Source organism: Lagenorhynchus albirostris, chromosome 1 (assembly GCF_949774975.1).
Source record: "Lagenorhynchus albirostris chromosome 1, mLagAlb1.1, whole genome shotgun sequence".
NCBI lineage: Eukaryota > Metazoa > Chordata > Mammalia > Artiodactyla > Delphinidae > Lagenorhynchus > Lagenorhynchus albirostris.
In genome coordinates this window covers 187,312,930-187,336,587 of record NC_083095.1, presented here as the reverse complement: position 1 = coordinate 187,336,587, position 23,658 = coordinate 187,312,930, and the positions used below count along the sequence as shown (strand labels likewise).

General features: G+C 42.2%; 1 protein-coding gene across 1 annotated transcript in view; it reads left to right on the top strand.

Moving 5' to 3' along the window:
* Positions 1 to 8,175: 8,175 nt before the first annotated feature.
* Positions 8,176 to 23,658, top strand: part of CUBN (cubilin) — a 265,343-nt gene continuing 249,860 nt past the window's right edge. The window contains exons 1-8 of the mRNA XM_060162639.1: positions 8,176 to 8,289; positions 8,768 to 8,897; positions 10,511 to 10,606; positions 11,157 to 11,195; positions 13,704 to 13,805; positions 14,454 to 14,557; positions 20,785 to 20,911; positions 21,866 to 22,028. Of these exons, the coding sequence (XP_060018622.1) occupies positions 8,177 to 8,289; positions 8,768 to 8,897; positions 10,511 to 10,606; positions 11,157 to 11,195; positions 13,704 to 13,805; positions 14,454 to 14,557; positions 20,785 to 20,911; positions 21,866 to 22,028 (874 nt within the window). The 5' untranslated portion in view covers position 8,176. The remainder of the gene's footprint in view (positions 8,290 to 8,767; positions 8,898 to 10,510; positions 10,607 to 11,156; positions 11,196 to 13,703; positions 13,806 to 14,453; positions 14,558 to 20,784; positions 20,912 to 21,865; positions 22,029 to 23,658) is intronic.

Below are 23,658 nucleotides of genomic sequence, written 5' to 3'. Positions count from 1 at the left end.
GTGTTAGTTTCTGTTGTATACCAAAGTGAATCAGCCATATGCATACATATATCCCCGTATCCCCTCCCTCTCGAGCCTCCCTCCCACCCTCCCTATCCCACCCCTCTAGGTGGTCACAAAGCACCGAGCTGATCTCCCTGTGCTATGCGGCTGCTTCCCACTAGCTATCTATTTTACATTTGGTAGTGTATATATGTCCATGCCACTCTCTCACTTCGTCCCAGCTTACCCTTCCCCCTCCCAGTATCCTCAAGTCCATTCTCTATGTCTGCGTCTCTATTCCTGGCCTGCAACTAGCTTCATCAGTACCTTTTTTTTTTTTTTTTTTTAGATTCCATATATATGTGTTAGCATACAGTATTTGTTTTTCTGACTTACTTCACTCTGTATGACAGTCTTTAGGTCCATCCACCTCACTGCAAACAACTCAGTTTTGTTTCTTTTTATGGCTGAGTAATATTCCATTGTATATATGTGCCACATCTTCTTTAGCCATTCGTCTGTTGATGGACACTTGGGTTGGTTCCGTGTCCTGGCTATTGTGAATAGAGCTGCAGTGAACATTGGGGTGCATGTCCCTTTTTGAATTATGGTTTTCTTAGGGTATCCCTAAACTCGTCTTCCTTCCCTCCCTCGCATCCCCCGCAGTGGTGAATTTTCAGTTGCTCTCTTCCTCTCATCAAATACAAAATACTGTTACAAAAATGCATTTCCCCCTTTTCAAAAGGTTAGAGTAGCAACTATTTGCCCCTACATGGCTACAATCACTTACATGATAGTGTTAATACAACCTGGCATTTTCTTTGATTATAGTATGAAAGGTGTCTAAATCTTTCACTTCATTGCCTTGTTCAGGGAATTTTAGGAGTCACAGAGTAGAAAACTTATTTTGTTCTTTTTAGGTTACCTTGGAAAGGGATATCAGGTGGGTTTACCCGTGGTGCACATCAAAGATAACCTCCGCTTTATGGCTTCACACCTTCATGGAAATCAAGCTTGAATTCATCCAGCAGAGGTGCTGCAGTCCTGGGGTCTTGAGCTGTGGGAGGTAGGGAAAGCTGTATTGTGTCCCCCCTGGCTTTTGGAGCCATGAATTCTAGCAATGTATGCCCTCTGCTGTGTGCTCTGTCTGTCCTTAACCAGTCTCTGTCTCACAATGACACAAGACTCCCCAGTACACAGACGCTGTGTGTGTGTTTGTATATATGCCATTAGCAACCTCTGTTCCTTATGTGAAGCTTTGTTCCTCTATTACATTCCTCCCTCTGGATATGAATTTTCTGATTATATCCTCTTTGTTTATGTAAGGATTATTGCACTTAAAAAAAATTCTGAAAAAGAAAAGCAAAGAAGTCCTCCAAACTCTCAATAATGAATAACAAGATCTACCTCCTCAGGAAAATCTCTGCCAAACCTGAATTATTCAGATGGTAATGATTAACCCATAATGCTTTTTCATTCTGCTCAAGGATAATTGCAATCATTGTAGTAATGAGCATGGAGAACAAACGTCTGGATTGTGTTCCCTGAGTCAAGACCACACTGCATTCAAAAAGGTCAGTTTTTCGCAGGAGTGGATTTGGTAATTTACTAGGAGGTAATGCATTTTCCATGAAATGAGCAAATGAATAGTTTTAAACTTACATCAATTTCCGTAATTATTTTATGTGATCCTTCATGGGAAATGAATAGACAATTGGAACAATATTGTATTGTTCAGACATTTTGTAGAAAATCACAAAAATTGGTGTATGTAAATGTACCTTTCAAGCAATGTGAGTTCCCTGAAAAAGAGAATGAGTTAAGTGTCATAAAGGTTGAGAGAGATCATTATATTCACAGATGTTTCCATTAATGACTAAAACACAGATTAATTCCACAATATTCTGTTTTAAACTGATGTAAAAATGAAAAGGGACCAAAGAAAGCACCAAAGCCACACTGAAGCTATAAAATGAGATGGGAGCTAGAATATAGGGTATGAGAACCTTGCCATTCTTCCTCCAAGGCACCTCTTCATGTCAACCCTCTCTCCCTCTTCTCATGACTCCTCCACTGATCCAGCCCTCCAGATAAGTTCAGCTGGCCTTCTGGAAATTTCACGTAAGGATTATTTAACTCAAAATACAAGAGCAGCTCCCCATTAAGTAAAAAAATTAAATCAAAATTCTTCAACGGGCCACTTAAGGCCCTTCATCAATGCTGCCACCTTTACCCAACCACCTCTCTCCAAAATGACCCTCCTGGATTTGCAGAACCACTACAGTATGCCCAGACTGGGTTCAGGACCTCTTTTTCAGTTTGGTTCGTGCTGTTTTCCTAAAAGCATTTTAGTATGCACTTTGTCTCGTGTGTCTTACCCATCTTTATAATGTTGCCTTATCACAGTGCTCTAGATTTGTACATATGCCTATATTGCAAGCCAGAGAAAGTCATGACGTTTACTTCTTTGAACTTCCCTCATTGTTGAGGATGTCATATGTCTGCAGTAAATGCTTATTAAGACTGTAAAACCATGGGATTTAGATGAAACTAGTAGGAATGAAAAGTAAACCTTTGTATATGAAATAAGTTACAGGGATTATATTAATACAGAATTGAGGTACTCTCCAAGAATTTGGAAAAAAAGATGGAAGACAAGGGGCTAAATAAAGTCTACACACTTAGCATTAAAATTTCCAGCAAACTTTCCTTATCCAGGTAGAAAACTGGTGTATTTTTTTTTCTGAAGAAATTGTATGTCCCCAGGGGAAAAAATATCTTCAAAAATTGACAGTTGGTGTTCGCCCAATGGAACTGTCAGCTTGCCATTCAACCACCCATGATAAAGTTTGCTAGTTACGAACACCGTCCATCACCGTCCATCACACAGAGCTTATCATCCACTCTTTAGTGTTTTATTCTTAAATTTAAATGAACACATAAGGATAAATAGGTATTTGAGGAGAGCCTCTGATATGAAATAGAAAGATCTAAACAAGCAAACAGAAGAAGAAGAACTTAGAGAAATCAGAGACCATGCAGTAAACTTCAAAAAGCAGCTATAATATTTTTAGAGTAATAGGAGGAGATGTTACAATACAAAATAAGAATGAGTTTTTGAAATTAAAAATATGCCAAAAATTAAAAAAATCAATATACATTTTAAAAGATAAATAACAAAGATTTCTTAGTAGAACAAAAGAAGATAAAGAAATAGGAAATAGAAAAGGAAGTTATGGAAAATTAGAAGACCAATCTAAGAAAAAATAGAAATACAGATGCACTTGTGGAGACCATGTGACTCTTTTCTGGAGTGAAGGTGCCTTCACCCCCTGGGTCAGAAAGAGAGGGTCTTTGTAAAATGTAGATGTGGATTCTGTAGGTCTGAGGTTGAACCTGAGATTTTTGCATGTCTGACAAGCTCCCGGGTAAAGTCTGTGCTGGGTCCATGGACCACACTTTGAGTAGCAAGGCTGTGGTCTAGGCCATCTCTGGATCTTCCCTACACCCACCACTGATATCTAAACCATTTGCAGAGTGGGGCCTTGAGGCAGCGGGGCAGGACAGGGGCGGGGTGGGGTGGGGAGGAGGTGAATATTCCTCAGATCTCTGTGCACCCAAATCTGAACTCTTTACCTTTTCTCCAGAACCTCCTTCCCTTAATTATTCTGTCTTAATCAATTATTGACACCTCTATCCTTCCAATTTCTCAAGCAGGGAACCTGTGCATCACTTCCCTCCTCTCTCTTAACTGCCCTAATCTATTTTTCTGTAGATCCTGTTTCCTAAATACCTCTCTCACTGTCTCCTGCTCTCTCTGCCACTGCCTTCAAACAAGGCCTCCCCAGGTCACACCTTAGCTGTACCACAACTTCCTCACTACCTCTGGGTCTGAGACTTGGCTCTGCAGGGATGCTTGTAGAATGCAAACATGACCTCCTATGTAAAATACCCTCATAATTCTCCATTATTTAAAAATAAAATAAGATCTAAACTCATTAAAATAACATTTCCTGGTCCTTCTGGACCTGACTTCCTTTCCCTTTAAAAAATTTCATCTCCCACAAACACACACTGTTGCAGCCACGTTTAGCTCTCTTGTAATTGGAAAGCTTTGGATGTACCATTTTCTCTGTCTGAGACTCCCAATCCCCCTACTTTGCCTGGAGAACTCCTATACATTCTGTAAGACTCAGCTGGCTCTTGGGAAGCCTGCATTGCCCTTCCCAGGCAGAGGTAATTCTGTTCTCTATTGCTTTTGTTGTTGTGTTTTTGTTTTGGTCCTTATCAACGTTCTGATTACAGTGACGCCTTCTTACCCAGCAATTCCCCTCATGTGAACTTCTAGTATACTGGAATTTACTTTCGTATATACTTTTGATGACCACAAAATTTTCCTTTGTGAACTGAGTCACTCATGAATTTCGTTTGTGCATTGTGTTGAGGATTATTAGAAATGGTGGGGGCTGAGGATTCAAATAGAAAAAGGAGGTGAAGTGAATGGTACAGAAGAAGCAAGGGGTGTACAAAGATGTCTTAGAAAAGTTAAAGGAAGAAGAAAGGAGAAGATAATTCTGATTCTTTTCTGTAAGGAGGGAAGGAGGAAGAGAAGGGAGCTGATAGTTCTGTAAGAAGAGCTAAGAAGCTGGGAGGAAGAGGAGGGAGGAAGGTGACACCAGGGGGCAGGGTTGGGAGCACAGGTCAGCAGGCCATGCATTATTGATTAGTAACACACTGCCCATGCAGATGGAGAAGCAGAAAAAACCCCAACTCCACGTACCATGTGTAACATCTGCAACAAAGCAAAACACATTGGCATGCACCTTGTTGTAGATGCCAAAGACTGGAAACCAAGAGTGCAACAGACCTCTTGACAAACTTAAGATGTGTAAGTGTCATGGATATTATTAGTGTTCTGAATTAATAATTTTATTTTAATGAATGCAAAAAAACCCGTGTATTACGGCTTTCTTAGGTGTACTCTCACACTCGGTCCCCTCCCATGGAGCAGCTCCTAGAGCAAACCCTCCCTTTCTGTTTTCTCAGCTCCACCTCGAGGAGGAGTTTGTTCCCTTTGGCTTGCCTGCGCTTGGAGACTCTAGGATTTAGATCGAATCTTGCTTCCCACCCATCCGTGGGGAGCTGTTCCCTGCTTCCTGGCACGACCTTGCCTGGTTCTCAGACATCAGTTTGCTTTTGCCTCACATCCCCAGCTGCAGGTCAGATGTCCCCTTCCTCACTCAAAGTCCTCAATGCATGTCTCTGTTCTGGAATCCTCTTCCATAAAAGGGGAGATTAGACACCCCTGATATTCCTGGTGCCCATGGTTTTTAAGTCAACTGTGGATTCTTCTATCATTTCTTACTTTAAGAAACCCAAGTTCAAGTGTAGAAGAAGAAGGAGGGTTATACTTATTTACATGATAACCACAGTTTACATTTAGTGGACACTTATCAAATGCCAAAGACCGGATGTGTTAAACATTTTGTATACTTTCAGTGCTGTTATTATTATCTTTCTGCGATGAAGAAACAGGGCCACATGGTCAGAAAGTGATGGAGCTGGATTTTGAACCCACATGAATGATCTTCCCTAGACCTGACTTTGGAGGGGAAAATCTGCAACGTATTTCACTTTGTATTCCTACCATTTTGTAGAATGGCTAATATGTAAAGGGCACATGAAGAATCTTTGTGGAATGCATTCTGAATTAGGGAGGAAATGGGAGCTTTGCCAGCCAATGAAAGACAGGGTTTCAGGTTAATAGAAGATTTACTCTGGGAAAAGGAGAGAGGAGAATATTCACCTTCTAAGTCTGAGGTCATGGATTCTAAAACTATCTTAATTTGTCTTTGCTGAAGAAATTCCGAATAAGGCAGGTAAACAGGATGAGTGATAATGGTGTGGAAACAGCGACTGATTTTTATATTGCTTCCACCGAATCACATGCAGACTGTCTGACTTGTCTATTGATCTCAGCTAGAGTTGAGCAGGTGGGCTGGATGTAAAATTCCCTAACTCGTCATTCCAAAGTCAGTCAGACCTTGAAAGCACATTTCTTTCTTTTCCTTCTAGCATGAGGGACAATTAGGAATTGGATGGCTAGATTGGGAGCAGAGAAATTATCTTTACTTTGTTTAATAATAAACACATTAGTAACACAGGAAAATTCTGTTAAAAAAAAGTAAGTTCTTACTGAAATCATGCTGGAGACATCTGTTATTGCACTTAACAAATTTGCTGAGTGCAAGTAACCTTTAAGAAAATAGAATCATGAAAATAGTTATGTTCAAAGCTCAGAGTTAGAATTGTCCTTTGTGTTGGAGGATTCTAACCCATCCTATTTTATCCTATTCTTAAAGTTGACAAATATTTCACGAAGACAAGATTTCCCTCCACCGCCCCCCCATACCAAACTGTTAAGCTTTTAAACAAAGCTTGAACTAATGAAACTTTAAAAAAATGTATTCAACTTGAAATGCGTTGTGGTATGACACCTGTTTCTTAAAACGAATAACAGAATAACAAAAAACTCATCAGTTGACTTCAGTATCACCTCAAGAAAATAGCAGCTTGCCCGCTAGTTTTGCTAGTTTTGTTCTTGTGGTTGAATAGAACAGGTGTAAAACAGTGTTACATCTCTCCATAATATCAAGTTGCAGAGCCTACTTAAGGGAGTAATTTTTAAGTTCAATGGTATTACATACCTTCACATTGTTGTGCAACCATCACTACTCTCGATCTCCAGAACTTTTTTTCATCTTTCCAAAGTGAAACTCTGTACCGATTAAACAATAACTTACCATTCTCCCTACGCTGCATCTCTGGAGACCACCATTCTACTTTCTGTCTTTAGGGTCTTCATATGAGTGGAATCATGCAGTATACGCCCTTTTGTGATTGGCTTATTTCACTTAGCATAATGTCTTCAAGGTCCCTCCACGCTGTAGCATATGTCAGAGTTTCCTTCCTTCTTAAGGCTGAATAACATTCTGTGATATGCATGCAACACATTTTGTTTTTCCATTCATGTCGGTCAGTGAACACTTGGCTTGCTTCCACGTAATGCTGCTATGAACATAGTTGTACAAATATCTCTCTGAGTTCCTGTTTTCCATTCTTTCGTGTATATACCCAGAAGTAGAATTCCTGGATCATATGGCAATTCTATGTTGAATTTTCTGAGCAACTGCCACTGTTTTACAGTAACTGTACCATTTTACATGCTCACCAACAGTGTACAAGCGTTCCGATTTTTTCACATCCTCACCCAGTACTTACTATGTTCTGCTTTTGTTTGATAGTAGCCATCCTATGAGTGTGAAGTGGTGTCTCATTGTGGTTCTGATTTGTATTTCCCTGGTGATTAGTGATGTTGGGTATCTTTTCGTGTGTTGTTTGGCTATTTGAATATCTCCTCTGAAGAAATGTCGATTTTCTTTGCCCATTTCTTAATTGCTTTATTTGTTTTTTGCTGTTGAGTTGTAGGAGTTCTTTACATATTCTGCATATTTAACCTCTTCTCATATATATGATTTGCAAATTTTTTCCCATTCTTTGAGTTGCCTTTTCACTCTGTTGATAGTGTCCTTTAATATACAGAAGTTTTTCATTTTGAAGCAGTCCAATTTATCTATTCTTTTTCTCTTTTGTTGCTGTGCTCTTGGAGTCACATCAGAGAAATCATTGCAGAATCCAATGTGATGAAACTTCCCCCTATGTTTTTTCCTAAGAATGTTATGGTTTTATCTCCTATATTTAGGTATTTGGTTAATTTTTCTATATAATATAAGGTCAGGGTCCAAATTTATCCTTTTGCATGTGGATATCCAATTTTCCCAGAAGCATTTGCTGAAAGGTGGCTACTTCTTAAGCAAGAATTGTTTTAGTGGATGTTTCCAAAGCAATTTCTTACCATTTCAAAGGTCAAACAGATAATGATTAAGTTGTGCATCACTTAGAAGTAGATTTTGACCTCTCACGAGTTGAAGAGTCCTGAAGATCTAAGATCATTTACATCCCTCAGGAAGAAGAAATAACGTAGCCTTCTAGGGCAAAGAAGGAAGATATGAAAACTGCAGGACATCCCACTGGTCAAAGTACGTCTGCCTGGTTTGCTTTTTCCAAACGGCCACACTCAGTTGGGTAGAGCGGCCTCCCTCCTACCTGACAACCTTGGAGGTTGGTGAGGAAGATGTCCTCACTTTTTCTTTGGAGTTTGGTTATTTTATTGACATTTGCTGAATCATATGGTGAAGCTGGAGGACTTGTGCTGCAGAGACAAAAAAGAAATACTGACCTCCAACAGTAAGTAGACACATGGATTATTTCTGCTGATGGACTAGGGTGGGTCCTCATCCGTTTTCACAAATAACCAGGTAAGCAAAGGTGTAATTTTTCTTGAGGAAAACAATGATGTTAAAAACAGATAGGGGAAAACAGTTGTATGGATGTATGGAAGTATCTTTTTATACACAAACGTTCCATTTATCATTTTGCAAATTAGGCAAGCATACAATTCCTAGGAGATATCTCCAGGAAATTTGCAAAGAAAGAAATGGCAGATGGGCAGGGAGAATTTGGGTGAGTTAACCACAAAGCAAAGGAGATGTCTCCAGGAAATTTGCAAAGAAAGAAATGGCAGATGAGCTGGGAGAGTTTGGCTGAGTTGACCACAAAGCAAAGGTGTATGCAGTCTGTAGTTAGTCGCTGAGAAACTCTGTTCTTTAGACTTCAAAGCTGTGTGCCATAGTCACCAATACATTGTCTGGCTTGGATTATGCAGACCTCGAATGACTGCAGAGAGAGGGAATTTAGTGTTTCTTACTGGAGCAGCTCAAAACATTGAATTTAGAACTGGATCCCGGGGGAAAATTAAATTAAATGATGAAGACCTTGGCGAATGTTTACATCAGGTAATACACTGGAAATGCCTTGAAGTAGTTTTGTATATTTGTATATGGTTACTTGATTGAACAGGCCTATGGGGTTGTTTTGGTTTTTTAAAATTTATTTTATTATTATTTTTTATACAGCAGGTTCTTATTAGTTATCTATTTTATACACATCAGTGTATACATGTCAATCCCAATCTCCCAATTCATCACACCACCACCACCACCCCCCGCCACTTTCCCCCCTTGGTGTCCATACGTTTGTTCTCTACATCTGTGTCTCTATATCTGCCTTGCAAACCAGTTCATCTGTACCATTTTTCTAGATTGCACATATATGAGTTAATATATATTTGTTTTTCTCTTTCTGACATACTTCACTCTGTATGACAGTCTCTAGCTCCATCCACGTCTCTACAAATGACCCAATTTTGTTCCTTCTTATGGCTGAGTAATATTCCATTGTAGATATGTACCACATCTTCTTTATCCATTTGTCTGTCGATGGGCATTTAGGTTGCTTCCATGACCTAGCTATTGTTAATAGTGCTGCAATGAACATTGGGGTGCATGTGTCTTTTTGAATTATGGTTTTCTCAGGGTATATGCCCAGTAATGGGATTGCTGGGTGATATGGTAATTCTAATTTTAGTTTTTTAAGGAACCTCCATACTGTTCTCCATAGAGCTGTATCAATTTACATTCCCACCAACAGTGCAAGAGGGTTCCCTTTTCTCCACACCCTCTCCAGCGTTAATTGTTTGTAGATTTTCTGATGATGCCCATTCTAACTGGTGTGTGAAAGAGGCCTATGTTAATCTGTACTTTGAATCTTTAGCACAGGGAACATATCGGAGGTGAAACAAGTCCTTGGAAAGAACAGTGCCCTAGGGTTAATGAGGGGTACAGGTAGTATTTCTAGCAGGAAGTGGCTCACTGTGTAGGCTTATTTGCACAGAAGGTGCAGAGGGTGATAGTGGGGCCTCTTTACAAGGGGACCGAGGATGGAGGGGGACCATAGAAAATGGTAGATGTGACCAGTTTACTTTTGCCACACAACAGGCTTGGCCAGTTATTCTCCTGTCTTACTGAGTGCTTTCAGTGCTCATTATTTTCTGCATCACGCAGGCCTGTCCGTCATAATGTTAGAAGTTGGTATTTAGAGCTTATTATGGGCTATCCACTGTGCTCAGCACTTTATGCGCATTGTCTCCTCTAACCCTCACAGCTGCCCCATGAGGTTGGCGTTACGATTACCCCTTCAGTAAGGGAGGTAGAGGATCTCTGCGGCCACATGTCCAAGGACATACATTAAATGGCTGAGCCAAGATTTAAAACCTGAACAGTCTCATTCCAAGCCAGGCCTCTTTACGTGCATTCTAAAGGGAAAATATGCAGATGGAAAATTCCTTGATATATTGTCACTGAAAGGGTAAATGGAATTATGCCACGGCCATTTTAGTCCAATGTTTATTATACGTGGCATTGTTCTGGTTTTTCTAATAATGGGCAAGACCTCGGGGCTTAAAATAGAATATACTACTCAAATTTTAAAAATGTTATTCTTATATACATGATTCTTTCACTAGCGTTCTCTTCCTCCTCCTTTTTCTTCTCCTCCTTTTTCAAATTAGATCCAGGAAAACAAAGATGATATTACGAACTTAAAAAGAGGTGCAGTTGGTCTGCCTCAGAATATTTCCAGTCAAATCCACCAGCTCGATTCCAAGGTGAGTCTGACCTCCCCACCCTCAGAGCAAATGGGTTCTCCTTAATTCAACCTTGTAAATAATTCTTTTTCAGAAGATATACCAAACGTGTATCCTCTTTAGAAATGTAGTGCTGTGATCGTGGGCTTTTTGGTTAAATGACCCAGCTCTAGTAGAGGGTGTAGAGGTGGTGATGGACCGCGGTTGGAAATTCTGTGACCAGAGCTTGTGGAGTAAGTTGGCTTTGCTCACGTGCTGATAGCACAAGGTGGTTGGATCACTGTCACTTAGGAAAATTCCCAGAGTCACCATGCACAGAGAATCAACGAAGCAACTTATCATTGGGTTGTACTTCTTAAAAAAAAAAAAAAAATGCATGCCGTGGAAGAGAGTAGGAAGGAAGGGAAGCCTGGAGGGGAGAGAAAGGAGGAGGGAAAAGGCAATAAGAAAAGGAACAAACAGATAAAGAAAGTCCGCAGCAGAAGGTATTAGGAAAATATGTCACAGGCTAACATTATATGTGACGTGCCTTTGAACCAGCTAACGGATGTTTTCTCCTCCCCACTGCTAGCTCGTGGATCTTGAGAGAAAATTTCAAAGGTTACAGCAGGTGAGTCCCGTACCTACTAGAGAGCCAACATCTTTCATTGAAAATACACTAGAATCATTGATGGAGCTGGTATTCTTAAGGTGGATGGAGAATCAATATCAAGGACTTTGCTTTTTCCATGATTTAATTCTCATCACAATTAAAAAAAATTTTTTTGGAGTATAGTTGATGTACAATGCTGTGTTAGTCTCTGCTGTACAGCAAAGTGACTCAGTTATGCATCTACATATATCCACTCTTTTTCAGATTCTTTTCCCATATAGGTCATTACAGAGTATTGAGTAGAGTTCCTTGTGCTCTACGGTAGGTCCTTATTAGTTACCTGTTTTCTATATAGTAGTGTGTCTATGTCAATCCCAATCTCCCAATTTATCTCTCCCCCGACCTTTTCCTCCTGGTAACCATAAGATTGTTTTCTACATCTGTGACTCTCTGTTTTGTAAATCAGTTCATTTAATTCTCATCACAAGTCATGCTTCCCAGGACACAGATGAAGCAAAGTGAGCCTCAGAGAGATGAAGGTCGCTGGGCATGTGAAGTCCTCTGACTCTTGAGTTTAGCCGTCCATGTGCTCTGCCTCTTCTGGCGCTTTTTAACCGTGCAACTTCAGGCTGAAGCTGGCCAGCTAGTGACCACCCAACTTGCCGATTCTGGCATCCAGGCCTCGGCTTTCCAAGGCCTTACATTTTCTCTAACGTTAAACTTAGAAGTCTAGGATGTATCTCAAAATATTCCAAATCTTAAAAGTATATTTGCTGGTAATTAAATCTGAACAATTGATTAGAATAAACCTTCCATAACTTTACTACATGCTTGTAAACTAGTCCTTGTGATTTTAGACTTCTTATCCCTTTTGTAGGGAGCTGACATTTTTGAGACTTTCATGGGAGCTGTAAGCTTCCACGCAGAGAAACGCATAGAAGGTCTCCATATTTTAAATTTTGAAAAGAAGCAAGGGAATTCCAGGTTAAGAATCCCTGCTCCAATATTCTTGGTCTGTTTTTGATTATGCTTCACATGTTGTCCTCTACTTTGGTGTTTTACATTTGGTGAACAAGTTCATGTATTCTTTTTGCTGGCTTTGGTAATAAATTGCCCTCTCAGCCTTTTATCTTTTTATGGAGTAGCTGAGGAATTAGAAATGAGCAGGGCACAGCACGAGAGTTTTCAGTCTCCTAGAGTGCTTCTTCATTCCCACCAAAGGTCAAGAACTGGAGGCCATGGTCCAATTAGCTCAGACTGTCCTCCCTCTGCCCATCCCCCTGGGAAGAGTTTTTAATGATTTAGGAATGGAGGTGCCTGCCTGCCTTTGGATGGGGCAAGTGCGCTCTGGGCACCACAGTCCCCCGAGTTCCCTATTGTCTTCCTCCTGACTGCTTGAGGATCCCACTTCCTGCTGGGCCCCCGTGGGCTTTTGAGTTTTTCATCCTCAGCGTTGTCTTGTATGCCAGAAAAAACTCTAAATAAGTTTGTGGTTAATTTTTAATAGTATCCTGTGATGAACAGAGCTAATTGTGGTACTGACACAAAGATAGACAGAATAATGCAAGAAAACAGAGGCCAGAAAGAGACCCCCAAAGGTATGGGCACCTGACTTATTACAAAGGTGGAGAGAGAATGGGCTTTGCACTAAATGGTGCTGAGTCAGCCTGCCATCCTCTGCTCTCAGTTTCATCTGCAAACGGAGGGAACAGACTTCATTTTCTCTCTGAGTCACCAAATATTTTTTTTTAATGTGAAGAATAATTTGCCCCTATTTTAATTTTTAAAACAGAATTAGACAAAGATTAGGTGAAATTAACGGGATAGCTTTCCTTGCATAATCACTTGTCCTCTCTAAAGAAGTTTCCTCTGCCCCCAAAGGCATTACATATCTTACAAGACTGGAACTGGTAGCTGACATAGGGTAAGATTCCCCAGGTTCTATAGACAAAGGCAGGTCTGTCTGTGACTCTGGTCTGAAAGCAGTCATGTGAGCACGAGACTGGAGGGTGTATCTAACAGGCCACATTTCCAATAAAGGGTCCTGGAGTGAAAAGAGTTCAGTTATCTTAACCCAGGGGAGGAGGGGTGGCAGCAAAAGATGATCCTATTTCAAATGCTTATCTGGAGGCACCAGAGGTAAGAACAACAGCAGCAGAACCGGAACAAGAGGAACGTCCGTGTGATTCCCACAGCTGAAATCTGGACCCGTGTCCACCAACGTACGTTTGTCAGGTGAACAATGCTTTTCCAAAGAGTAGAGTGAGAATCCTCGCCTGCCACTCATGCCTCATCCCATCCCTGGTTAAATGCACGTTAATAGTGAAGGAATGTGAATAGGCCTGATGATATCAAACGCTTTGTTTTTTCCTAAGAGAGTTGATATGAAGAAGAATTTAAGTAATGGATTGAAAGTCTGGAGGAAGACCCTCCATTGATCAGGAGTAAAATGTAGTTTTATACACATACCCGCTCTGGAACACGGAAAGCACGATTGTCTCGCTGACCCTCCTGTCTTTGTTTCAGACACATGACAGAAAGGTCTGCAGCAGCAATCCGTGTCAGCACGGGGGAACCTGCCTCAATCTCCAGGATTCCTTCTTCTGTATCTGTCCCTCACAGTGGAAGGTGAGTCACTCGGGCTTTGGTTAAGGATGGTGAGTCAGCATCGGTGGTTTCCTTGGAGTCCTTCAGACATATTTAATTCTCCATCCAAGGTTTCTAGGATTCTGTGGTCTCCTGAATCAGAATGAATGACACCATGTACGCCAGCATCCAAACAGCGGCGGGCATGATTCTATCCCCCACTGAATACTAAGCCATCTTAAGGAGGGTTCACTGGATTGGATACTACATGTTATTCGGGCTAGCATGAATTTAAATTGTTCAGCCTTGAAAGTACTGAACAAATCTTGATATAGCCTGTACATTTTCCTGCCCTTTTCTATTAATGGTGAACATGTTCCTGACATGTGCATTAAAAAGAAATTATGTGACTATTCCCAGGCAGAGCTCCATAGTGAAATGAGGGTTAGCCTGTATAAGGATTCTTCTCTTGTGACTGGTGTGATCCGCGAAGAGCTCTTTGTCTCTGTTGGGCCATACCTGAGTTCCAGAGGAAGGATGACTGGAGACCAGTCTCAATTTTAATGTATTTGGCTCGACCAAGGATTTCTTTCCTGTCCGTGTTTAAATCCTTCATCGTATCCTGTGAAGACTGGCCCCGGATGCCTCTGTGACCTGCGACACTTGACTTTGTTCTTTGTCTGAACGCAGGGTCCTCTGTGCTCCGTTGACGTTAACGAATGTGAGATTTACTCAGGAACACCCTTGGGCTGCCAGAATGGAGCCACGTGTATAAATACAGAAGGAAGTTACAGGTAACTTTTTTTCTTTCCTTTTTTTTTCTTAAACCAGTAAGTATTTATTTTTCATACTCACAGGTCTGCATATTAGCCACGGTGGCTCTGCCTCATTTCGGTTTGGTCTGCAGGTCTCGTTCTTAGGTGTGGGCTGGAGGTGTCCCAGCTGCCTGAGAAATGTCCTTCTCATGGCCAAGGTCAAAAGCCCCCAGAGAGTTAAACAGAAATATGTAACGTCTCTTAAAGCTTTAGCTCAAAACTGTCACTTTTGCCTGTTTTTTTGTTTTTTTAAAAAAAATTAGGGTGTGTTTTTTAAGGACTAAGACATCCCCTGGTTAAAAGTGTCCAAGATTAAGTATCTGTATTACCAGCAAAATTAGGTGCTCCCTGGGGAAGTCACGTGGTGCTCATTGAACATACACATAGCTATTGACTTAGATGGAAGAAAGCTTGTGTGACCTCAGCTCTCACCCCATGAAGAAATTCTTTCTCTGGAATCTCTGAGGAATGGGAAGGAGGCCACCATGGCTGGGGTAGAGTGAGGATGGCCCGGGGCAAGATGAGGCTGAAGGGTTAGTAGGAGTCACAGCATCAAAGCGGCAGCCACTGAGGAGCCTTACATAGAAGAGGGAGGGACCCCCCCCACCCCCCGCATACCAGCGAGCCCCTGCTGCCCTCACTCCACAGAGCGGAGAGCTGACAGATCACATCAGGACATCTCCATTCAAGCGCTAAGTGCAGTGTTAGCCGTAACCAGAGCAGAGATTGAACCGAGGTTTTCTTCACGCGGTTAGCGCTCACTGTCTTTCTTCAGTTGGCCATCAGGCCCTCACCACAGTCGTCAGGCCTCCCCCATCTTCTCTTCTGATTGCCTCTGTCACATGGCTCGTCCGCAGCACTGTCGAGCTCCACTGAGGCATCGCCCTCTGCAGGAAAACTCCCCTTCCCTTACGAAGCCGACTCAGGTATCCCGATGCGTCCATGTTCCCATCAAACTCTAGGAATGTTGGTCTTTAAAGCTACACTGGCTGATGCACTATCTTGTTAAATAATCAAGTCCAAACATGTATGGCAGGTCAATGTCAGACTGTTTCTGTAGTTTCTTAAAAATCACTTTAAAAAACCCTCAAACCTCTAGACATTATCTTTCCCTATAGTTTGGTGGATCTCCTATATTCTGTGATTATTAAAAGATAAAGAAATTGGTTCTGTTATGACAAAATCTCTGGGTGTGACCTCACTGGAGTAAAGAGCAATTATTTACTCTCTCGCTAGTGTCCCTGATGTCTTGTTCTTCAAGTCCCTTGTAACAATCCATTCTGACCTTTCCAGCAAAAATGAGCACAGTAATTTTGGTTTTGGCCTTGTCATCTGTTAACACATGATTTTCTCAAAGAGCAACCGCAATCTTCCTCTTTTTCATTTAGTTGATCCTTTTGTTCTTTTGACCTGATGTTAAAAATGTTTGCTCATTGCAAGTTACAAACTTAACTCATTCAGGCTTCTGGTGGATGTGTCTGTGAGTTTAAGTGTCACGCACATTCTACCGCCTGTGATGTAAATGAACTATTACATTATTAAAGAGCCTTTTGCTCTCTGGATTTTGTTTCTCATTTAAAGGAACCCCCTGATCCCTGCTTTTATAAACATTCAAGCTTGGGCCAGATCCAGAATGCAGGTCTAATCTTTCATTGCCTTGAAAGCATTATCTCCTCATTTCTGTTTATGGGCATTTATCAATGAGAATTGCTGCTTGCAGATATCAGTGGCAAATCACTCCTAGCATGAATCATCCCGCCTTCCCGTTACTGAGGAATGTCCTGGAGATTAGTTCTCACTCTTGATCTTGTGTTATCATCACTGTCTTCTGGAGTCTTGCAAGTCAACACAATAACAGATGTGTGCAGCAGGGAGTGGAGACCCATAGACGAAGCCAAAATCGTTTTTTTCCCCCCAGGACAAACTTGTATTTTTACCCCTGCAAAATGGAAAAGAAAAGAAAAATTTTAACACAAGTATTTGCTGCATGTCAGAGGTTAATTTTTCCAGATACAAACGAGAAGGAGGGAGGGAGGGAGGGAGGGGGAGAGAGAGAGAGAGAGAGAGAGAAGGGAGGGAGGCCATTGTATTTGTTGAGAGCTGCCTAAATGGCAGATTCAACTGGATAGGGCAGCACTGAATTATTTCCTCTTGCACCGTCCTATCAAAGAAAGCCCGGGGCCTGATTGTGCTGACCCTGGGAATGGTTTTGGTTTCTAGTTTCTGCCCTTCATAGCGTTGCTGGAGTACGCTAGGGAGCACAGCACTTCACTCTGGTTTCTTCTTGCTGTGGGGATGCTTTATGAAGCCTCACAAATTCCAGCTGATTATCTGTGACCTAAATACTTTCATTCAGGCATATGATGAAGTCTTTCTGAAGGAATAAAAGAGCATATATCGAAAAATGTACATGAGCATAAGATTAAACGCTTGCTCTGTGGAATCTATGTGGAATGAAACAAAGATCCTTTAGATATTTTCTCGAGTTCTACTGATTACGTGAGGTGAAATCCTTGTTAATCAGTAGCTTCCCTGAGACTAGAAGCCCCTTCTGGAAACTTCTGTGGGCAGTGGATGAAGGCCAGCTTGAGACCCTGTCGGATAATCTGGGTGTGCAGACATGTGTCTGTGGCGAGCAGGGTTTGCTCTGGATTTGCAGGCTTCTCCATTCTCTGACTCTTAGAGCCCACTCACTTGAGGGAGACAAAGGAGTCTTTATTTACGGGGATTAATAACTTTTAATTATAAAGACCTTTGAAAGACAAAGCGCTATGCAAATACTAATTCATTGGAAGCCCCATTTCACAGAAAAATTTCTGGTAAAAATTCTTTCTTGGAGTAACGAAAGTAGAGCAGGAAAAACCATCGTCTGTTTCCCCGACTCCTGTGGCTCGTGGTCTTGTCCCAAGCGCTCAGACAGCTCACAGGTAATGTTTTGCCAGTTCTCGATACTGTTATTGCCTCTTTATTCTGAAGAAGTGATTCCTATTGTTTCCTGCTGACTATGGGTGTAGGACAGTCCGTGGGATCCACGTTTGCCATGGACGGTGCATGTTATATACCTCAGGCTCAGATCTAGAAGGCTTTCTAGGGCAAAAAAAAAAAAAAAAGTTGAGTTTTTTGTTTTTTCTCCAAGAACACAATGGTGTTTATCATATTTTATTTTACTTATTTCCATTCTTATCACTGGTAGATTTTAAAACAGGCAGAGCTTATGATGGAGGATCATCTGGTTTTAGCTCAGATTGTAGTTAAGTATTAAACGTATTACATCTTTTAGTTAGTCAGTTATATTAATATTGAACCACGGAACCAACACAAGTTAAACTATGACCATGAAAATATATGTGACCTCGTCTCACCTGCCAAATGCACCTGCAGCGTTTTTGAAGATGGAAAAGCCTAGTTTTTCTTCTGCTGGGACCAAATCAGCCATAGAAGGTCGTTACAAAAGTGACTTCTTCAGGGAGGCATATAATTCACTACTCTTATCCCTGTACTATTGTTTTTCCACATTGCATTCCCATGTTCTGAAAGGGACAGTTAGTTGAAGACTTTCCATTTTTACATGTCTTTTTAACGTAACAGTGTTTGCATGCAAAATGTATATTCTCAAGGTGTCTGGATACACCCTTAAGGAAAAACACTGACCTATGTTTTAATTCATCTTCTGCCAATTGCTAATTCTGTGCCTTGGGCAATTTGAACCTTGCCAATAAAATGGGATTAAAAATATTTGTCTTTGAGGATCATAGTAAGGAAATTGCTCTTGTATTTGGCTTCCTTCCTCCCCTTAGGCTTTCTTCTTCTCCTCATGTTATCTAAACTTAATGAAAGAAGTATACGTTGTAGCTCATTAGGGAAGTGCTGTAGGATTAAAATATATTCTTCTCCAAATGACAATAGCAAGGGAGAAGGAAGAGAGAGGATTTAACTGCAGCTCTTCTCAAATTTCAAGTCCTTTTCCAATAGTAAAGCACTTAGTGATAAGATAAATGCACACTTTCCTGAGCACTTCCTACAGGAAAATGCCTTTAGACCCCAAGGTGAAAATAGTGTTCATAGATTGGCACTTATATTTTACAAGAAACAGAGGCAGAGGGAGTTATTATTACATGGTCTAAGGTGAAGAGTTAACAGGAAGGGTCAAGACCTAGGCAGTCTTGTCCCATGGGTTCCTGAATACTCAGACTTCTCATACATCACAGACTCAGAAAGCTAGTAATAGTTGGTTTAAAGATTAAAAAAATTTTCTTTTGGTGGGTGGAGGTGCTGGTAAAATAAACTTTTAGCCAGGAAGCCACCTGGATCAGATCCTCAAATGTGTGCAAGAGATGGTCCAAAGTCCTGCCATCTCCAAGAGTCTAATTAAATTGTCTGAAAGAATATTCTGTGTAAGGCTGGGAGAGTGAAGAGGAAAGGGAAGAGAATATGAGAGGGGAGTGTGGAAAAAGAGAGATGAGAAGACGATAAACAGCTATGGGTAAGGAATGAATAATTGAATTTCTTTTGAAGTTTAATCATATATTGCTATCAATCTATGACCTTAATGAGAAAGGCAACCTTGGAATGCTCAGAAATGTGATTTATTAATGGAACAGGTTTTACAGAATTAGATATTGATGTTGCAAATTGCATGGGACACACTTATACCAAAAAAGTATTTATCTGAAATGCAAATTTTAAACCAGGCATCCTGTATCTTTATTTGCTAGGCCTGGCAACCCCACATGTGAGTGCCTGAATGGTATTCTCCATACTCTGACTCTCCATCTCTGGCCACATTCGTTGGTGTCTTTCTTCCTTAGAACCCACTCGAAGGTGCCACCACAGCAGTTGTTTCTGGGGCCTCCACGGCTACACAGAGTACTGTGCCCAGAGTGTGGCTCCTAGAGCTTCTCCAACATCCAAGCTCCCCTTTCCCTCACTGCCAATCACACATTTGTTTTTATCCATGGACATCAGCTGAGCTCTTTGTGCCTCAGCACGTATCGCTAAAAGAGCTTCCTTAGGGCTTCCCTGGTGGCGCAGTGGTTGAGAGTCTGCCTGCCGATGCAGGGGACATGGGTTCGTGCCCCGGTCCGGGAGGATCCCACATGCCGCGGAGTGGCTGGGCCTGTGAGCCATGGCCGCTGAGCCTGCGCGTCCGGAGCCTGTGCTGCTCCACAATGGGAGAGGCCACAACAGTGAGAGGCCCGCGTACCGCCAAAAAAAAAAAAAAAAAAAAAAGAGCTTCTTTACCAGGTAGACTGGCCCCTTTTCCAGAACACTCAGAAACTAGTTCACGGTCCATGGCCACACAGGTCCTCCTTGTACCTTGACTCTGCCCTCGGCCCCAATGGCCAGCATGGCTCAAGTCAGGCAAACAGTGCCCTGCGGGCCTGGCTCTCACTCCATCAGCTGTGCTCAGACCTGTGTAAAGAAGTGTAGCTCAGTGATTCCTCTACCTCCCCCACCCACTTCCCCCAGCCATCTCACACCGTCCATGTCCACGTTCCCTCTGAAGCTGCAGGACAGATATAAAACTAACTCAGCAACTTTAAGATTACATAGCTTAAAACAACTTTGCTTATTTGATTATTACTGAACTGAAATCTCATGACAAAACACCCACAGCTAGTTTAGGTAATATGTGTTAATTACATCTTGTGAGTTACAATGTGACAATGAAAGAAATGTTACTATGTTAACTCCTGTCTTAGGGATAGAAGTGTTGCCCTTGTAGTATAATCATCATCATCATAGACTCTGAGATGTGGATATACCACTGTCCGTGAGGTTATGCAAGCCTAGAGAATATTCGGGAATTTATCCGTTCAGTCAAGGTCACCTGTGCTTACTGGCGTGTCCAGCTGGTTGGCCTATGAACGGCTGCGATGATCTCTCCCTTTACCGTCCTGATGAACTCCGTCCCCCTTAGTTTATAGATGGCTGACCTTTGAAAGCACTGTTTGATGACCTGATAGCAGAAGAATTTATAGTGGTAGTCGTGCCCTCTCACCCCATATTTGAGATGATAACACGTTTACTCAATCTGCCACTTAAAGAAGCACACGGTGATTTTCTCCCAAGACGCCAGCCAGGAAGTCTGGTTTGCTGGTTTATGATTCCACGTGAAGATCACTGACCCGCAATCGGAATTACTGCTATTTTTTTTATTGACGCTAAGAAACAGGTCCTGACGTTGTGCTCTGTGTGACCAACAGTTGTCTCTGCTCGCCTGACACCCACGGCCCCCAGTGTGCATCCAAATACGATGACTGTGAGGGGGGTTCCCAGGTGCGCTGTGTCCACGGCATCTGCGAGGATCTGGTCCGAGTGCAGGCTGGAGAGGTGGGTGTCTTCCGGAGCGGGACCCCTCGGGAGAGGCCTGGGTATTAGTTCCTCGCTCTGCGTAGCTGTGTACAAGCTGGACCATGTGGGGCTGCAGAGGGGAGCCACGTCCTGCCCTTAAGCTGGCCTCAGATGAGGAAGGTTGTGACCGTTGTCTATAAATAAACAGAAAACGGGACCCAGAGGTTGATTTCATTATATAAATCCGAGCTTTCTTTTTTTATGATTCGTCCATGAATCTCCCTGTGAGGCATGACCTTCTCTTGGCCTTGTGAGTTTTAACGTTGACAAGACATGGCAACGCAAAAGGCCTGCCCTTGTTTGCAGCCATTTTAAGGGGTCTGGCTTTTTCTGGCCCCTGAGCCCCTGTGACGGCTGCAGACTCCACTTCCCTGAGCGTCCCCTGTGCTCTGGGTCCGGGCGGCCTTGATTCCTGGCCTGCAAGGTCACCCAGCCCTGGCCCACTTGGCCTTGCTGGAGACCTTCCGGTCTTTATTTTTAGTTCTATTTTTCTGCCCATGTGATGGAAAATGGTTCCCTTCCAGCCGTGGTGAGAGGGTTGGTGGTGGGTGGAACCTTCAAAAAGGAAACAAACAGAATTGACTTTCCAAGGTCTGTGCCTACATGGGTGTTTTTCCCTCTAAAACCAGAGCAGCCTGAGTTGATTGACTTTAATTATATTGACTTATAGCTCTTGATTGTTGTTACTCTTTCCCAGGCATCTCTGGGGGCAAATGACAGGTTTCCCTTATTCTAAAATAAAGCCGTTTCTCTTTTTTTCATGGTCTGGTCTAAATGCTTAATCATATGGGAAGAAAAAGAGAAGCCACTCGATTGGTCTCGTGGAAATGAACGTTAGAGGAAAGATCAGCTGTGGGCTCGGAGAGATTTTCAAAGGCTTTTCATGCTCATTTTCCTTGATTGCTTTTTCTCACACCCTTGTCGTCCTGCCAGCCCAAGTACAGCTGCCTCTGTGATGCCGGGTGGACGGCCCCGTCGAACAGCACGGCCTGCACGCTGGACAGAGACGAGTGCAGCCTCTGGCCTCCGCCCTGCTCAGCGCTTGTGCAGTGTTTCAACACGCCGGGCTCCTTCTATTGTGGCGCCTGTCCCGCAGGTATATGGACGTGTCCCCACCCGGCCACAGATGCCTGGCAGCCAGGCAAAACGCCAGAACCAAGTTCCTTCCACTGCCGAGGGATAAGAATGCCATTTTCAGGACAGCTTCCGATCCAGTTTCATGTCCTGATGCACTAAATCCCGCTCCAGGCCATCTTACTGCTGCAGCAATTCAACAGAAGAAATGGGGGGTTTGTCCCAAAGTGTGCCGGAGTCAGATCTCGGGGCCAGGGTTAGCCATAGAGTTCGGGAGGTCAAACGTTTGGTTGCTATGTCTGTGAACCGATTAGACTTGAGATCAAAAGACATGTGCTCTGGTCCCACGTTTCGTATGAACCAGATGATTGTAGACTTGGGCAAACTGAGCTCTGACTGTGTTCACTGGAGTCCAGTAGTCCTCACCTGGGTGTGTCGTTAGAAGACCCTGGGGCCTGGCTGTAAATAGGGTCGTCCAGCTCCATCACAGGCCCAGAGAGACCGAACCTCCAGGGTAGGTCCCTGAGAATGTGGACTCAGGGCTCAGAGACTGCCTGGGTTTGAGTCAAAGCTTCATTTCTTACTGTGAGATCACCATCCTCCCTTCAAGGCATGCTTGCAGAGCACCTACTGTGAGCTGAGCACTGCTCTGGGTGCACTGGTAAGCGATCGACCAGACCCCAGAGAGTTTACAAGGCCCGTCTGCACTCCCTGGGTGTTCTTAGAAAGCGGAACCCAAGGAGAATATAATAACGGCAGCTATTCCTTATGAGAATGTCATTAAGGCACTGTGCTAGGCAATTTCTAATTCATGCAGCTACAACAGAAACAAGAAACGGTAGGAATTAGTATTATTCCCATTTCGAAGTGTAAAAACTTGAACCTCAGAGAAGGTAAATAACTTGCCCAAGATCTAAGAGCTTAGCCTCAGTCAGGATCCAAACCCAGGTCTGCTTGGCTCTGGGTGAGAGCTGAGCTGCTGGGTTCTCCCTTATCCTCTCTTGCCAGGGAGCCTCACATGCCTGTTGGTTCACTTAGCAATGTCTGGTTTAGTGACTTTCTTCATCTTACATGTTTAGATCTTATACAACTAGAAAGACACCGAAGAAAACATGTCAAGACCTTTTCCTTCTTAGTTCTCAGGGGCAAGCAAAATGTGCAAATAATCATGTTCTTGAAGGTAATTTGCCAATGACAGTCTTTAAAAACTAGAAATCAGAAAAGTAAATCATTTAAAGTATAACCTGGGCAAAGGTGTTCTTACATTTTTCTTTTCATTGTTGGAGAGGAAAAAGAGAAACACAAACTTTTTGTTTTCCTGTCAGTCACCTTAGTTTTCCCTGAATATCAAAGCAATATATGCTCTTAAAAAATATAAAGAAACTATAAAATTATGAAAAAAACAACAGAAAAAAAATATAGTCATCACTCAGAACCACCACTAATGTTTGAACGTATTTCCTTCCAGCTTTTTTCTATGCATTCAATTATTCACCCACAAATACGATAATTTTCTTAGGTAGATTTTTAGAAGGGGTCCCTACTTAGATCAAAGAAAATAAATATTTTAAAGGATTTAAAATGTTTTAAAAATTCTTATAATTTTAAATCATTTCAATTGAGTAATAAAACTCAACAGTTGAATAAAACAG